The sequence below is a fragment of the Protomyctophum parallelum genome (genome assembly GCF_964188405.1).
Source record: "Protomyctophum parallelum genome assembly, chromosome: 6".
Classification (NCBI taxonomy): Eukaryota; Metazoa; Chordata; class Actinopteri; order Myctophiformes; family Myctophidae; genus Protomyctophum; species Protomyctophum parallelum.
This window is the reverse complement of record NC_139701.1, coordinates 8,856,213-8,875,184: the sequence shown is the minus strand read 5'-3', so window position 1 is coordinate 8,875,184 and position 18,972 is coordinate 8,856,213. Positions and strand designations below refer to the sequence as shown.

Here is an 18,972-nt window from a genome sequence, read left to right as displayed (position 1 = left end):
TTTATATTTGGCAGCCTAGGACATACACACCCCACAGACAGTTGTTAGAGGGTTAGCCTAGGACATACACACCCCACAGACAGTTGTTAGAGGGTTAGCCTAGGACATACACACCCCACAGACAGTTGTTAGAGGGTTAGCCTAGGACATACATACCCCACAGACAGTTGTTAGAGGGTTAGCCTAGGACATACACACCCCACAGACAGTTGTTAGAGGGTTCCAACAACTTGGGATGCCCAAAATGGAGGCAAAACGTCTGGCAAAGTATTGTGGTGTCTCCGCTATAATTGTGGGCCGCCACATATGGTGGAGACCCTGTTTCTTGGAAACACATTTTGTGAATGTAACCTTACTGCACCTAAACTATTTGTGTCCTTGTATGCATCTCCGTGCAAACATACACACACACAGTCATCTCTGGCTTATCTTTAAGAATACAATTAAATACAAAATGAAAATATTAGTACTTTTCTGAAGTACATTATTGTACTTTATTTTATCGTAAACCCCTCAAAATATTAAATCACAGAGCCAAAGCAAAAGAGGGAGATTGGGGGAATGATTCACAAAACCACTCAGAAGTTTTTTTATGGTTTTGCAATGCAGTGTTCATATATTATATCCGCATCAGCAGTAAACCATAGTAAGCCTTCATAAAGCCACACAATATGAACAAGGCCATTTTTACGGCACGGCGCCAAAGGGCCCATGCAGCTGTCTAGAACAGTATCTCTGTCCCTATCTGTCCCTAAAAACAGACCAATAAACATCAGCTCACGCTGCCTGACACATTCGTACAGCCAACCATGTAGCTCAGTTGACGCTGCCATGCCAGTCATCTCACTAGTCACACTTTTTTCACCAACCATGTAGCTCAGTTGACGCTGTCACGCCAGTCATCTCACTAGTCACAAGAACGTTTTCGTCAGGTGAAACCTGACTAATGAAAGCTCATGAAAACTAGACGACCTAGTCATAGTCTAGCCCTAGGCATACTGACGGCCTAGTCTGATTGGCTGCCTCGTCTGACTCCTCTGGCCAATGGGAGAGCAAGCAAATGGCACGCCAACGGCATCCATGCGCACGCGCACCTCTGGCCAAGACAGGGCAGGGACAGCAAGCACACATGGACACACGCGCAAAATCACTCATCTTTTATACCGTCGTGGTCCATCGCGACGAGTGGACAGTTTGAAAATGTGGGCCCTATATGCCATTAACGTTGGTCCGGCTGGTTTCGTTTTGTCCAACGCGATTATGTGAAACAGCATGGCTGCGCCTGCAGTAGTACTTTTGTGTCGCACATGGAAAGCGACTGAACAACACCATGGATATAAAGACAGTTCCCCTGTGCTGCTGTGCACTGCGGAGATAATGCACAACTCCAGGTACGAACAAAAAAACTGACTGAAGCTGATCATTCACGACTATAACTATGTCCGCTCCAGAGTCCTGCAGTCCCGCAATTAAGGAGAGACAATCTCATCTTTCACTAGTCCACTTCTCTACAATGCCGTTCTAGCCTTAAAACCTACATTTTGTATGTTATTCAATATATTAATTTAGAGCAAAATATAGGCTTTTCTAATCCAAGCTCTGTTTCACCTGACACATTATGACTATGTCATCAAACCTTTTGTGTTTTGGGGACAAATCTTTTGAAATAAAAAACAAAATGCAGAAAACCAAAAATAGTCACTGCGCTAGACCAACCACAAGTTCCATATACTGTAAATGCGAATTAAATGAGCTAACTGTCTAAAGCTTTCTCCAGTTACACAGCCTGCCTTAAAACAGGGCTCTCTCGTAAAAGAGATCTTGTAAATCTCAAGGGGATTTAACATGTATGAATAAAGGTTATAAAAAATAAAACGGGTACAAACCCTCTGGATTTACAGTGTTTACTTTGTACATTCACTCAACACTCCGGGACATTTATAGTCTAATTCCACAATCCACACATCCGGAGTTAACCGTTAAAAAAACCCTCTTAACCCATTCTGACCTGAGATCAGATTCATACGAGGTTTCCACTGGACACACACTGGTCCTGATGAACCCATTCTGACCTGAGATCAGATTCTAAAAATGTCAGTCGTTCTTCGATTTTTCAAAAATAGCAGACCTACAAGCTCGTATCGCGCCACTCGGTGGCGCGATATGAGCTTGTAGATCTGCTATTTTTCAATAGCTAAAGCATAACATGATGCTGACACCAAAATGGGTGCCCGTTCAGAATGGGTTAATTAATGGTTATTATAATTCTATTCATAATACAGTGATGATATTTTTTATTTAACTTTGTGAACTCAGGAAAAAAGTAATGGGTTACATTTACCAAAATAACCTGCCTTGGTTCTTACTTAACATAATGCCATGATGTCATAACTCTGTGTTGCGTTAACAGCAGTCGTGGAAAAAGTACTCAACTCTTTTACTTGAGTAAAAGTATCAATACTGTAACATAGACAGACGTGCTCGTTACAAGTAAGTCCGGAATTCAAAATGTACTTGAGTAAAAGTACAAAAGTATTGGCATCAAAAATTCAAAATGTACTTAAAGTACGAAAAGTACAAAGTACTCATGCCGTAACTAGTAACTAAAGTTTGCAAATAATTGTAGCGGAGTAAAAGTACAATATTCGTCTCTAGTGGAGTAGAAGTATTAATGGAATACTTTTTGGGGTATACAAATACCTCAAAATTTTACTTAGTAAGTAAATGTACTTAGTTGCTTTCCACCACAGGGATATAGGGATATAAACAGACCATAATAATAGTGTATCAGTATGCATGGCACACATCTCCCCGGCAGTTCTATAGGGTCTGATCAGGCAATTAGATTAACTATTCTGACTTAGACTACACACACTTACTGTCCCTTCAAACTACCCAGAACTTATTTCACCTTGCATTCAGCTCAAACACGCGCTAAACAGACACCTGCGTGTGCGCGCGCACACACACACACACACACACACACACACACACACACACACACACACACACACACACACAGTCGCACACGCACACGCACAAGCACACACACACACACACACACACACACACACACACACACACACACACACACACACACACACACACACACACACACTCTCTCACATTCATACTCCTGGCTCAGCAGTATTCGCTGGGCTGTTTTATGGAGCAGCAGCACTGCAATGCAGCAGCCAGCAGCCACTCTGCAGTCTGCTATACTGGGCCTGGGTCGAGCACCTTATCGAAGCATTGTTATTATCTAACTAATTAATCATCTACTGTTAAGTAACCAACACAAACCCTCCATTACAAACTAACTATCAAAATGTATAGCAATAATAAAATCTCTGTATCGGATCTGTGTCTGTCTGTCTGCTAAACAGTCAACATGTTTAGTTTATATGGAGGCTATTTGGCACCAGTTGTGCACAAGACCTCACTAAATTTAGATTGCAAATATAGTGAGCGTTTACTGAATCGAAGTCTACACCTCATTAATTAAAGCTGTGTTGCACGGTTGCACCATGCAAACTGTAGAGCTAATCGTTTCTATTAAATATACACGTCCTATACCAACTTCTAGGCATAACTATACGGACCTCCGCAACTCAGATCGAAACGTTAATAAAGGTGTACATTTAGATATAGATGCTGTGCAAGCTCCACACTATATAATTTATTACTGTAATAAACCAACCAATTATCACATATTTTCGATTACATGATACTTGTATGTACATTTTTGTATGTACAGTTAACAAGCTATCATTATAGCAATAGTATAAGGTTATTCTTTGTTTTGCTTTATTGTTTTGAACATAAACACATTGACAGTACATACAGTAGAGGCTCCACTAGACTAACTACTATTAAATTAATCATAACACTTTTCTTTACTCATTACTTATGTATATGCAAAACAACTTAATAGATGATTAATGGCAAAAGAAGGGCAACTAAGTTGCTGTATAGTCCACTGACGTCCATATTTGGAAGTTCTGTTATAGCTTGTGACGCTGCAGTGACTTACATTGTTTATTGCTTTATGATCAGCTTTATGGATAATGCTTTACTAGCTGAGACATGCTCTGTGTTTAAGTGGTGCAACCCAATTTATAAAACCCATAGTTTGAATGACTAACTACGGTAATGTAGGCCTGGCACAATTATTACATAATCGCCTAATAAATATTTTTCAAAAGTAGCAGTGGATCTACAAGTTTACACGACTTTGACTTTGTTTACCTGTTGATTTTTGTTATTTTTCATTTTTTTGAAGATTTTTTTTTGTTATGTTGTTATTATTTGTCATATTTTGAAGCCTAAAACAGAAATAGAAATAGTAGCGTTCCAATGTTCAATGCAAAAAAAACAAAACAAAAAAAACACACAATTAAATCGTTAATTGTGTGTGACCATTAATTAATGGTCAACTTAGCCCATTTTGGGTGGGAACCCCTTTTGGTGTTTTAAACATTATGTTATAATTTAGCTATTGAAAAATAGCAGATCTACAAGCTCTTAGCGCACCACCGAGTGGCGCACTACGAGCTTGTAGGTCTGCTATTTTAGAAAAATCGTAACAATGTGGCGCAAAAATCTTTTAATATATATTCTTTCAAAGTGAACACAGTGCACAGTGCATTCCACTGAACATGCTCTGACCTGGGCTTGGTACAGTCCACCTGGGTCACGGGGGGCGACTCCCACGAAGGAGGACCGGTTGGCTGGAGGCGTCCCGGGGGCCGAGTACGCTTGAGGATGGACAAGACGGAGAGCAGAGATGAGCGTTAAACCCATAATAATACTGTTACGGTGCTCATCCACCAGGACAACTCTTAAGAACCTGACTGGGACTAGACGTCAGATCAACACTTCAGTAATTCGTCATTTGTACAGACAAAATGTTAAATAGCTCTATATAGTGTATGTGCATGCATAAAGTTAAAGGTATATTCAGTGATTTCACTCAAAAAACCTTAGGTTTCGTTTTTGGCTGTGGGACCCAGTCTTTCGTCCAATCAGGATAGAGAGTCAAAAACAAAACCTAAGGTTTTTTGACCCCCAGGGGTTAACTGGGGACAGGGAGGAACTCCTTATATGGTCAGCACACTCTATAGTAGGGAGGATTATCACAACAAAACAAAAAAATAAGTGATATTTGAATTAAGTGAAATCACTGAATATACCTTTAATGGCAGATCGAGTGTCAAATCGAGTGACAAAGTGAATTTAATGTCGTTTAAAGTCATGTAATGCAATCAGATAGGACTTTTCTGTTTGGATGTATGGGTTGTCAAGGCCAGAAAGTAGTTTTTTGCTACTCAGTAGGTGTTCCCGCATAACTTCCTGGTATGATGATCATACCCTCTATTGCGATTGAATAGGAATATAGAACTTTAACTTAAAGATAAAAAAAGATAAAACATCACGCACAAACATTTATAATCAATCATTTTAACTACAATTTCAGTTTAATGCTCTAAGAACAGCAACTAAAACATTTATGAAATACAATGTCACACAACTTCACATTTGTATCTATGATATTCTTGGAGACATTTCGGGCCGTGTCCAAAACAACAGAGCTCATCGTTGGAATTGCATTAGGGAACCTTCAACCTCCATGTCGTTACATTTTATGGGTTTATTTTGTCAGCACAACATATGGTGAAGTATTTGTAGTGCAGGTTGATCGCAACAACCACCGACACAGTGAAATAATAATCATATTCCCCTCCCCCTATTCGCTCATTCTAGGTCTCTAGGTCACATGACGTATAGGGTTGTCCCGATCGGATCGGGTGATTGGAAATCAGGGCCGATCACGTCATTTTAAAATGATCGGAATCAGATCGGGAGCCAAAAAACGTGATCGGGACATCCCTAGTATCAATATATCATTATCATGATGTTAGACTGGAAATTGTGTGTGATTTGGGATATTGTACAATTGTGATATATGGCATAAACGTGTTCTATAAAATATAAATATCGGATCGGGAAAAATCGGTATCGGCAGATACTCAAAATCAAATGATCGGATCATGGAGCAAAGAAACGTGATCGGGACATCCCTAACCCATTCTGACCGGGCACCCATTTTGGTGTTATAGCATCATGTCGTGCTTTAGCTATTGAAAAATAGCAGATCTACAAGCTCATATCGCGCCACCGAGTGGCGCGATATGAGCTTGTAGGTCTGCTATTTTTGAAAAAAATCGAAGAACGACTGACATTTTTTAGAATCTGATCTCAGGTCAGAATGGGTTCATCAGACCCAGTGTGTGTCCGGCGGAAACCTCGTATGAATCTGATCTCAGGTCAGAATGGGCTAATGACGTACAGTATGTGTGGTCAGAAGAATAATCACATGTGTACTGTATGATGTGAACGTGTGTCTTACTAGGCGACGTGGGAGAGTGTGCCCCTCCGTCGGAGGAGGTGGTACTGGTCTTGGAGTCCACAGGCAGAGTTAGCCTGGGGAGGGAGGAGGGGGGTGCAGGGCCGGGGGGCGCCAGCATCTGAGAGGAGATGTAGTGACTGGGAACCTTGACCTGTCCACTGCCATTCAGCTGTTTAGAGAGAAAGGATGAGAGATGTAGTGACTGGGGACCTTGACCTGTCCACTGCCATTCAGCTGTTTAGAGAGAAAGGATGAGAGATGTAGTGACTGGGAACCTTGACCTGTCCACTGCCGTTCAGCTGTTTAGAGAGAAAGGATGAGATGTAGTGACTGGGGACCTTGACCTGTCCACTGCCATTCAGCTGTTTAGAGAGAAAGGATGAGAGATGTAGTGACTGGGGACCTTGACCTGTCCACTGCCATTCAGCTGTTTAGAGAGAAAGGATGAGAGATGTAGTGACTGGGAACCTTGACCTGTCCACTGCCGTTCAGCTGTTTAGAGAGAAAGGATGAGAGATGTAGTGACTGGGGACCTTGACCTGTCCACTGCCATTCAGCTGTTTAGAGAGAAAGGATGAGAGATGTAGTGACTGGGGACCTTGACCTGTCCACTGCCATTCAGCTGTTTAGAGAGAAAGGATGAGAGATGTAGTGACTGGGGACCTTGACCTGTCCACTGCCATTCAGCTGTTTAGAGAGAAAGGATGAGAGATGTAGTGACTGGGAACCTTGACCTGTCCACTGCCATTCAGCTGTTTAGAGAGAAAGGATGAGAGATGTAGTGACTGGGGACCTTGACCTGTCCACTGCCATTCAGCTGTTTAGAGAGAAAGGATGAGAGATGTAGTGACTGGGAACCTTGACCTGTCCACTGCCATTCAGCTGTTTAGAGAGAAAGGATGAGAGATGTAGTGACTGGGGACCTTGACCTGTCCACTGCCATTCAGCTGTTTAGAGAGAAAGGATGAGAGATGTAGTGACTGGGGACCTTGACCTGTCCACTGCCATTCAGCTGTTTAGAGAGAAAGGATGAGAGATGTAGTGACTGGGGACCTTGACCTGTCCACTGCCATTCAGCTGTTTAGAGAGAAAGGATGAGAGATGTAGTGACTGGGGACCTTGACCTGTCCACTGCCATTCAGCTGTTTAGAGAGAAAGGATGAGACTAGATGTAGTGACTGGGAACCTTGACCTGTCCACTGCCATTCAGCTGTTTAGAGAGAAAGGATGAGAGATGTAGTGACTGGGAACCTTGACCTGTCCACTGCCATTCAGCTGTTTAGAGAGAAAGGATGAGAGATGTAGTGACTGGGGACCTTGACCTGTCCACTGCCATTCAGCTGTTTAGAGAGAAAGGATGAGAGATGTAGTGACTGGGAACCTTGACCTGTCCACTGCCATTCAGCTGTTTAGAGAGAAAGGATGAGAGATGTAGTGACTGGGGACCTTGACCTGTCCACTGCCATTCAGCTGTTTAGAGAGAAAGGATGAGAGATGTAGTGACTGGGGACCTTGACCTGTCCACTGCCATTCAGCTGTTTAGAGAGAAAGGATGAGAGATGTAGTGACTGGGGACCTTGACCTGTCCACTGCCATTCAGCTGTTTAGAGAGAAAGGATGAGAGATGTAGTGACTGGGAACCTTGACCTGTCCACTGCCATTCAGCTGTTTAGAGAGAAAGGATGAGAGATGTAGTGACTGGGAACCTTGACCTGTCCACTGCCATTCAGCTGTTTAGAGAGAAAGGATGAGAGATGTAGTGACTGGGGACCTTGACCTGTCCACTGCCATTCAGCTGTTTAGAGAGAAAGGATGAGAGATGTAGTGACTGGGAACCTTGACCTGTCCACTGCCATTCAGCTGTTTAGAGAGAAAGGATGAGAGATGTAGTGACTGGGGACCTTGACCTGTCCACTGCCATTCAGCTGTTTAGAGAGAAAGGATGAGAGATGTAGTGACTGGGAACCTTGACCTGTCCACTGCCATTCAGCTGTTTAGAGAGAAAGGATGAGAGATGTAGTGACTGGGGACCTTGACCTGTCCACTGCCATTCAGCTGTTTAGAGAGAAAGGATGAGAGATGTAGTGACTGGGGACCTTGACCTGTCCACTGCCATTCAGCTGTTTAGAGAGAAAGGATGAGAGATGTAGTGACTGGGGACCTTGACCTGTCCACTGCCATTCAGCTGTTTAGAGAGAAAGGATGAGAGATGTAGTGACTGGGAACCTTGACCTGTCCACTGCCATTCAGCTGTTTAGAGAGAAAGGATGAGAGATGTAGTGACTGGGAACCTTGACCTGTCCACTGCCATTCAGCTGTTTAGAGAGAAAGGATGAGAGATGTAGTGACTGGGGACCTTGACCTGTCCACTGCCATTCAGCTGTTTAGAGAGAAAGGATGAGAGATGTAGTGACTGGGAACCTTGACCTGTCCACTGCCATTCAGCTGTTTAGAGAGAAAGGATGAGAGATGTAGTGACTGGGGACCTTGACCTGTCCAGTGTTGTTTTTGACAGCACATTTTTATTTTAGTTTTAGTCGTAGTCTCTTGAATAGTTTTCATTTAGTTTTAGTCACATTTTAGTCACCTGAAATGTCTTAGTGTTAGTCTAGTTTTAGTCGACTAAATGTCATGCGATTTTAGTCGACTAAATCTACAGTTGATTTATTCGACTAAAATGTATTTTGGCTGGCCGCGTAATGGCTGATTTTACACTTGCTGAAAATAGCCGATCTACAAGCTCACAACGCGTCGCAGCGAGCTTGTAGATCGGCTATTTTCAGCATGCAACCATGTGTAAAATGACTTATACTGGATCTCTTATCCACTTCCTAACATTTTATTCTAGTTTTTATCTGTTGACGAAATTGTTAATTCGTCTTAATTTTAGTCATCATAGCTTAGTTTGATTGGTTGTACTTACAGAGCTGGGGGTTTGATTGGCAGGGTCACAGGCCAATGAGACCAGGTCTTTGAGAGGGTCCTGGGTGAGGTGAGGAGGATAGCGGATGGCTCCGTGAGGGAAGTAGGACGAGGAGGGGAAATGAAGAGATGACGAGGGATGAGGACTCCGAGATAGACCTGGACATGGACATAGATCAAATAACATATATTAAAGAAATATAAACCTAATTAAAATAGTAAAAAGGTTAGCTTAGAGGGAATCGCTACTTCTGGGTTTTAATTAAAACACATGAGGTTTTCTTTTACGATTTTGTGAAGAGTTTTCCGTTTAGAGTAGTTTATTTTTACGCCTTTTCTCCACAATTTACAAAATATATGTTCACAAAATATATATATATATATATATTTTTTTTTTCCTTTTCTGCTAAGCAACCAGCTATATATACTTAGATGTTTTCTATATATATTAGGAGACTGTAAAGACGAAACGGAAGTAGGGAGGAGGCTCCACTTCCGCTTTACATTTTTTCATGATAGCTTTTCCATTGCTCCAGACTGTATGAAGGAAGCATTTGTAAATTGCGAGAGGCAACGAGACTAGGTAGGCCCTAAAATTATAATCGCAGGAAGTATTTTGGGTTTCCTGCCTGATGACTACAAATCATTGACTACAACTACAACATGACGAAAGTTACCATCCGCTCCCGACTGGATCATAAACCCGAAATGGAATGCTGCCCAGGCTAATGAACCACTGTGTACGGCTATGACGGGTCTATAGTGTTTACGAACCACTGTGTACGGCTATGACGAGTCTATAGTGTTTATGAACCACTGTGTACGGCTATGACGGGTCTATAGTGTTTACGAACCACTGTGTACGGCTATGACGGGTCTATAGTGTTTATTGCGAACGCAGTGAGCCACTTACTATGACAGCAGGGGCTGAGTGTCTGTGTGTCACGCTGTGTGTGTGTGTCACGCTGTTACACCACCGGCCCGCCACCAGAGGGCGCAGCTGTGGCACGCACGCACGCACGCACACACACACACACACACACACAGGGCGCAGCTGTAGCACACACACACACAACCACACACACACGAGCTGCGTTCGCTTCACGCGTTTGCGCGTCTTACTTGTAAACCACTGTGTACGGCTATGACGGGTCTATAGTGTTTATGAACCACTGTGTACGGCTATGACGGGTCTATAGTGTTTATAAACCACTGTGTACGGCTATGACGGGTCTATAGTGTTTATAAACCACTGTGTACGGCTATGACGGGTCTATAGTGTTTATGAACCACTGTGTACGGCTATGACGGGTCTATAGTGTTTATGAACCACTGTGTACGGCTATGACGGGTCTATAGTGTTTATGAACCACTGTGTACGGCTATGACGGGTCTATAGTGTTTATGAACCACTGTGTACGGCTATGACGGGTCTATAGTGTTTATGAACCACTGTGTACGGCTATGACGGGTCTATAGTGTTTATGAACCACTGTGTACGGCTATGACGGGTCTATAGTGTTTACGAACCACTGTGTACGGCTATGACGGGTCTATAGTGTTTATAAACCACTGTGTACGGCTATGACAGGTCTATAGTGTTTATAAACCACTGTGTACGGCTATGACGGGTCTATAGTGTTTATAAACCACTGTGTACGGCTATGACGGGTCTATAGTGTTTATGAACCACTGTGTACGGCTATGACGGGTCTATAGTGTTTATAAACCACTGTGTACGGCTATGACGGGTCTATAGTGTTTATGAACCACTGTGTACGGCTATGACGGGTCTATAGTGTTTACGAACCACTGTGTACGGCTATGACGGGTCTATAGTGTTTATAAACCACTGTGTACGGCTATGACGGGTCTATAGTGTTTATAAACCACTGTGTACGGCTATGACGGGTCTATAGTGTTTACGAACCACTGTGTACGGCTATGACGGGTCTATAGTGTTTATAAACCACTGTGTACGGCTATGACGGGTCTATAGTGTTTATAAACCACTGTGTACGGCTATGACGGGTCTATAGTGTTTATAAACCACTGTGTACGGCTATGACGGGTCTATAGTGTTTACGAACCACTGTGTACGGCTATGACGGGTCTATAGTGTTTATGAACCACTGTGTACGGCTATGACGGGTCTATAGTGTTTATAAACCACTGTGTACGGCTATGACGGGTCTATAGTGTTTATAAACCACTGTGTACGGCTATGACGGGTCTATAGTGTTTATGAACCACTGTGTACGGCTATGACGGGTCTATAGTGTTTATAAACCACTGTGTACGGCTATGACGGGTCTATAGTGTTTATGAACCACTGTGTACGGCTATGACGGGTCTATAGTGTTTATAAACCACTGTGTACGGCTATGACGGGTCTATAGTGTTTATAAACCACTGTGTACGGCTATGACGGGTCTATAGTGTTTACGAACCACTGTGTGCGGCTATGACGGGTCTATAGTGTTTACGAACCACTGTGTACGGCTATGACGGGTCGATAGTGTTTATAAACCACTGTGTACGGCTATGACGGGTCTATAGTGTTTACGAACCACTGTGTACGGCTATGACGGGTCTATAGTGTTTACGAACCACTGTGTACGGCTATGACGGGTCTATAGTGTTTACGAACCACTGTGTACGGCTATGACGGGTCTATAGTGTTTACGAACCACTGTGTACGGCTATGACGGGTCTATAGTGTTTATAAACCACTGTGTACGGCTATGAGGGGTCTATAGTGTTTACGAACCACTGTGTACGGCTATGACGGGTCGATAGTGTTTATGAACCACTGTGTACGGCTATGACGGGTCTATAGTGTTTATGAACAACTGTGTACGGCTATGACGGGTCTATAGTGTTTATGAACCACTGTGTACGGCTATGACGGGTCTATAGTGTTTACGAACCACTGTGTACGGCTATGACGGGTCTATAGTGTTTATGAACCACTGTGTACGGCTATGACGGGTCTATAGTGTTTACGAACCACTGTGTACGGCTATGCCGGGTCTATAGTGTTTATAAACCACTGTGTGCGGCTATGACGGGTCTATAGTGTTTATGAACCACTGTGTACGGCTATGACGGGTCTATAGTGTTTATAAACCACTGTGTGCGGCTATGACGGGTCTATAGTGTTTATGAACCACTGTGTACGGCTATGACGGGTCTATAGTGTTTATAAACCACTGTGTACGGCTATGACGGGTCTATAGTGTTTATGAACCACTGTGTACGGCTATGACGGGTCTATAGTGTTTACGAACCACTGTGTACGGCTATGACGGGTCTATAGTGTTTATAAACCACTGTGTACGGCTATGACGGGTCTATAGTGTTTACGAACCACTGTGTACGGCTATGACGGGTCTATAGTGTTTATAAACCACTGTGTACGGCTATGACGGGTCTATAGTGTTTATAAACCACTGTGTACGGCTATGACGGGTCTATAGTGTTTATAAACCACTGTGTACGGCTATGACGGGTCTATAGTGTTTATAAACCACTGTGTACGGCTATGACGGGTCTATAGTGTTTATAAACCACTGTGTACGGCTATGACGGGTCTATAGTGTTTATAAACCACTGTGTACGGCTATGACGGGTCTATAGTGTTTACGAACCACTGTGTACGGCTATGACGGGTCTATAGTGTTTATAAACCACTGTGTACGGCTATGACGGGTCTATAGTGTTTATAAACCACTGTGTACGGCTATGACGGGTCTATAGTGTTTATGAACCACTGTGTACGGCTATGACGGGTCTATAGTGTTTATAAACCACTGTGTACGGCTATGACGGGTCTATAGTGTTTACGAACCACTGTGTACGGCTATGACGGGTCTATAGTGTTTATGAACCACTGTGTACGGCTATGACGGGTCTATAGTGTTTATAAACCACTGTGTACGGCTATGACGGGTCTATAGTGTTTATAAACCACTGTGTACGGCTATGACGGGTCTATAGTGTTTATGAACCACTGTGTACGGCTATGACGGGTCTATAGTGTTTATAAACCACTGTGTACGGCTATGACGGGTCTATAGTGTTTATGAACCACTGTGTACGGCTATGACGGGTCTATAGTGTTTATAAACCACTGTGTACGGCTATGACGGGTCTATAGTGTTTATAAACCACTGTGTACGGCTATGACGGGTCTATAGTGTTTACGAACCACTGTGTGCGGCTATGACGGGTCTATAGTGTTTACGAACCACTGTGTACGGCTATGACGGGTCGATAGTGTTTATAAACCACTGTGTACGGCTATGACGGGTCTATAGTGTTTACGAACCACTGTGTACGGCTATGACGGGTCTATAGTGTTTACGAACCACTGTGTACGGCTATGACGGGTCTATAGTGTTTACGAACCACTGTGTACGGCTATGACGGGTCTATAGTGTTTACGAACCACTGTGTACGGCTATGACGGGTCTATAGTGTTTATAAACCACTGTGTACGGCTATGAGGGGTCTATAGTGTTTACGAACCACTGTGTACGGCTATGACGGGTCGATAGTGTTTATGAACCACTGTGTACGGCTATGACGGGTCTATAGTGTTTATGAACCACTGTGTACGGCTATGACGGGTCTATAGTGTTTATGAACCACTGTGTACGGCTATGACGGGTCTATAGTGTTTACGAACCACTGTGTACGGCTATGACGGGTCTATAGTGTTTATGAACCACTGTGTACGGCTATGACGGGTCTATAGTGTTTATAAACCACTGTGTGCGGCTATGACGGGTCTATAGTGTTTATGAACCACTGTGTACGGCTATGACGGGTCTATAGTGTTTATAAACCACTGTGTACGGCTATGACGGGTCTATAGTGTTTATGAACCACTGTGTACGGCTATGACGGGTCTATAGTGTTTACGAACCACTGTGTACGGCTATGACGGGTCTATAGTGTTTATAAACCACTGTGTACGGCTATGACGGGTCTATAGTGTTTACGAACCACTGTGTACGGCTATGACGGGTCTATAGTGTTTATAAACCACTGTGTACGGCTATGACGGGTCTATAGTGTTTATAAACCACTGTGTACGGCTATGACGGGTCTATAGTGTTTATAAACCACTGTGTACGGCTATGACGGGTCTATAGTGTTTATGAACCACTGTGTACGGCTATGACGGGTCTATAGTGTTTATGAACCACTGTGTACGGCTATGACGGGTCTATAGTGTTTACGAACCACTGTGTACGGCTATGACGGGTCGGTGGTGCTGGGTGAAGGAGCCCAGTCTGGGTGAGTCCTCCTGGGGAGAGGGACTGTCCATCTCTGCCTTCTTGACGGGAGGAGACAGACCTGGATGGAAGCATGGACACACACACACACAGAGAGACAAGACAATGTACTGCCAATCACAGTCCCATGCAGTGGTGGAAATAAACAAAGTACTCAAATTCTTTACTTAAAGGGCCGCTTCACCCCTTTTGCAACCAGATCTTATTTTAATGATGTTTGGGAGACAAGAAACACTTTCCTGGGGGGTTTTGTGTAATACGTGTTTTTAGATATTTTAGCATTTCAAAGTGCCAGTGATGTCATGGACACTGGTCTCACTTCCTTCCTGGACTACATGTTGCCTCAGTAAGACAGCCCTCTCCTTCTCCACAAGGTGGGGTGAGTGCCGCAAAGCATTATGGTCATTGTAGTAATCCAGCAGTGAGACCAGTGTCCATGACATCACAGACACTTTGAAATCAAGTCAAGTGTTTCTTGTCTCCCAAAATATAATTAAAATAAGATTGGGTTGCAAAAGGGGTGAAGTGTCCCTTTAAGTAGAAGTGTCATTACTGCAATGTAGAAATATTCTGTTAATGGTACAAAAGTTAAAGGTACAAAATTCAAAATGCACTTGAGTTGAAAGTACAAAAGTATTGGCATCAAAATGTACTTAAAGTACCAAAAGTAAAAGTACTCATTGTGCAGAATGTCCAATTTCAAGTTTTCAAATGCATAAAAATCTTTTGAAAATAGCAGATCTACAATTGCAGAACGGCTATTTTCAAATAGCCGAAATGTATATAGGGCTGAACTAAGTGGCATGTGTGTTTTGTAATAATCAAAATCTACAAAGTAACTAAAGTTTTCTAATAAGTGTAGTGGATCAGATCAGAGATGTAGTGGAGCAGAAGTAAAAGTACTGGAAGTTGGAATTGCTCAAGTAAAGTACAAATACCTCAAATATTGTCCTTAAGTACAGTACTTAAATAAATGTACTCAGTTACTTTACACCACTGATACTGTGCCTCCCTGCATACATACTAGAAGTTGATCTAAAGTGATTTACTAAACACTTGACTCTGGTCCTCATTGATATGCCACCCGCTGCATACCGCCAAAGTCAAACGTGATAAATGTGCATTAATTGACATCGACTGTAGAGGTTTATGTAAATTGTTTTGACCCACATTGATCTAAGCATGAATCATATTCTACTGACGCTCTAGCACGGGTTTCTCAAACTAAAAGCTCCGGTAGTGGACACGATATCCCAGCATGCATTGCCTTGACCAAAACAACGGCATGCTGGCAGGAATCATGGTAGTGTGGCTTTTTATTAGTGCGTGCGTGCGTGTCCGTGTGTCCGTCAGTCTGTCTGTTTGTGAGCAGCTAATCTCCGGCATTGTTAGACGGATTGGATCGACATGAAACTTTGCACGCACACTCCCAGTAAGCTAAGAAATGATCTGATTCATATAATAGATTCATAGAACAGGCCACTTCACGCTTTGGTCTACAGTATAACTCTTGAAAGATCACTGTATTACAGTCAAATAAGTTTTTTACTTGGATTCCATGGAAAACAACTGCAACTGCAACTCTTCCGTCAGGCCATGCCATTTAGCGTTTTGTTCAAAACACAAATTTTGCTACTACTTATAAAGATCTTATCCAAAGCTCAAACAAATCGGTACACATTATCTCTGGATTCATGTGATTAAGATGTACTGTATCAGTCAGATTTTTCATTCCGATTGGCTAATTCCAAAATTTGCAGGCCCTGGTTAGGCAACCCAGCCTGGCGGAGACCTGCGCTCCGAGGAGCATATTATTTCTGGTTTATTTCTAAGTCAGATTTGTATTAAGCTACCTTGATGCTGGTGTTAAGAAAACAAGAGTAAAGTGTGAATTCAAAGCAAGATTTTGGCTGTACACTATGCTGTGTGGAAATGCCTTTAATGTTAACCTATGTTACGGTAGTGGTAAGTCTTGAATCATTTTATCCTAAGAAGAACAAAAGCCAGAGGTCTAATGCAGAGTAATGGGCCAGAGTATTGCAGCAGAACATCTTAGCTAGCAGCTCTGGAATAATTCTTTTTTTTTAAAGGCTCTCAAGCGAATTCCAGTTCTATGCCTGTCTTTTGAAGTGTGCCGTGAAATGGATACTGGCGACCGGCGCCAAGCGTTTGAATTCATTTTGCATGATTTCCTGCCAGAATGGTGGTGTAAATAGATGCAACGTGTATCTGGTCACATGGAGTTCTCCTATGGGACCGGACCTAAAATGGGTTACGGGCCAATTTCTGGTGGAGCTGCAGTGCACATGAAAAAAATTACTTTTAACTCCCCAGGTGTAGATCTCCATGTGTGTTAATGACCATGAATGAAAGGGTCGTAAGGCTAAACAAACATTACGAAAAAACTTTGGCATTCAGAGTTTAAATGAAACAGATGGAAACAAAAACAAAAGTCATATGGTATTTTCCGCAGCCACATAACATTCCTCTCGGAATGCTCAATGAAAAACCGAACCAGACATATCTGATCATAAGATCACAGCAGATCATAGTTTTGAGTAATCCCACAGAAGCTGACAAACTTGGAACGTTCATTTACAAAGCCAGTTCATTTGTTCCTGAGTTTTGCCCTGGGTCTGGGTAGATGGGAAGCACCCTCTGACGTCAGCCCTCTCTACGCCATGGCACTCTTCTGGGAGACACAAATAGTCCAACATCAAACCAACCAAACACCCGACCGTTTGTTCCAACAATCACCTTCAGGCCAAAGAATTCAAGTGAAAGAAAGACGTAGCGTCAGGTGGAAAAAAACTAGAAACTTGCCTCCTTCCATGTCGTCGGCCCAGTTCCTGGAGCTGCCGGCGGGGGAGGAGGGGGAGGGGTAGTACTCTCCACCTGGGCTGTCTGCCTCCTCCTCCATGGAGCCCGACTTATGGCGTTTACTCCTGCGTGGAGACACGGGGAGAACGAGAGAGAGAGAGATGGATGGACAGGCAGAGAGACAGAGACGTCACGGTGTATATAGCACCGTTTCCCCCAAACGGGGTCGGGACCAATACATGTGTATCACGGACCGAATGTTATGGGTCCCTTTATGTTTTGTTTCCTACATTTTGTTTTTAATAATTAGTACACTATTTAAAAACATTCACTCCCCCAAAAAAGCTATACATTTTCCATTAATTAAAAAACGAAATAAATGATCTTTTTCCACAGTAATGTCATGAAGATATAAAAGACAAATCAAAGAAATTCCTTAAATTAGAAAACAAAATGTTTAAGCGGTAGTGCAAATAGACGATCTACACGCTCACAACGCGGTGCGAAGCAACGCGTTGTGAGCTTGTAGAGCTTGTAGAGCTATTTTCACAAATGTGGGTCCTGGGGAAACATCCAATTCCTCTTTTGTTTCACGGGCTAAAAGGTTTGGGAACCACTGCAGTACAGTAACATTGGTGTTACTCCCATGTTTTCATATGCCTGTGCCCGGGTTTACAGTGATTTCTCATCTACTATTTATTTCTTCTAGTATTTTGCATCGCTCCGTTCCATGCACGTCACGAGCGATCTCTCAAATGACACGCACAGGTGTTGTAGAATCGGAAAAGAATCATGGTCTACACGCGACAATCCGTTTGAAAGTTACTAGCTGTTATTGAGACCTCGCTCCACAAGCTGTTTTCCATTGGACTGCTATAGTGAAGTTTCACTCCAGTCCTGTCCACACGCGCATGTGACTATTTCTTTCCGGTCACATGATCAACGTGTCCCGGGGCATCGCCATAGAGTAAGACAGAGTTAGGACGACAACTCCATTTACGACAATGGGGCCAGTCCAATGGCGGCTCTTCTACATAGACTTCTATTGGCGAAGAGCATAGCGAAGAGTGACAATGTCCTGGACCGGAAGTTGGCAAAATGCTCTGGACTCGGGCAACAGACCAGCTTTAATGATCTTAAATCCCTTTATTTTAGATCGTTTTTTAGTAGTAGTACAACATTTACAGAGATGTTAAAGGGATTGTGACATTAAAAAAAAGGTTTTGGAATTGTTTTTTTTTAGGTTTTCTAATCTCAATTGCACCCAAAAAACATGAACTTTTAACATTCAGTAGATTTTCTGTGATCTGGGGTTTTCTGGCTCAAACAGGTGCTCTGATTTGCCGGCAGTAAGTGACATCACTTACTGCAAATCCCATATATGTCAATGGGATTTGCCAGCAGATGTCACTGTTTCACTGTGTTGCCTGTTTTCATTGTAGCTCAAAAGGCCCAAAAAACCCCAAAGAAAACTTCAGACCACAGAAAATCCACTGAATGTTCAAAGTTCAGGTTTTT

The 18,972-nt window shown here is 42.9% G+C and overlaps 1 protein-coding gene across 5 annotated transcripts in view; it reads right to left on the bottom strand.

The window, feature by feature from the left end:
• The window catches only part of LOC310860994 (nuclear factor 1 C-type-like), a 70,241-nt gene that overhangs the window by 10,654 nt on the left and 40,615 nt on the right, over positions 1-18,972 (bottom strand). For 3 of the 5 annotated variants that reach the window (XM_083768233.1, XM_083768232.1, XM_083768234.1), the window contains exons 8-13: positions 17,458-17,579; positions 17,234-17,326; positions 14,582-14,695; positions 9,333-9,490; positions 6,410-6,578; positions 4,669-4,757 (exon numbers count right to left, since the gene is read on the bottom strand). In XM_083768233.1, the coding sequence (XP_083624359.1) occupies positions 4,669-4,757; positions 6,410-6,578; positions 9,333-9,490; positions 14,582-14,695; positions 17,234-17,326; positions 17,458-17,579 (745 nt within the window). The remainder of the gene's footprint in view (positions 1-4,668; positions 4,758-6,409; positions 6,579-9,332; positions 9,491-14,581; positions 14,696-17,233; positions 17,327-17,457; positions 17,580-18,972) is intronic. The other 2 variants (XM_083768235.1, XM_083768236.1) reach the window with 1 other exon arrangement.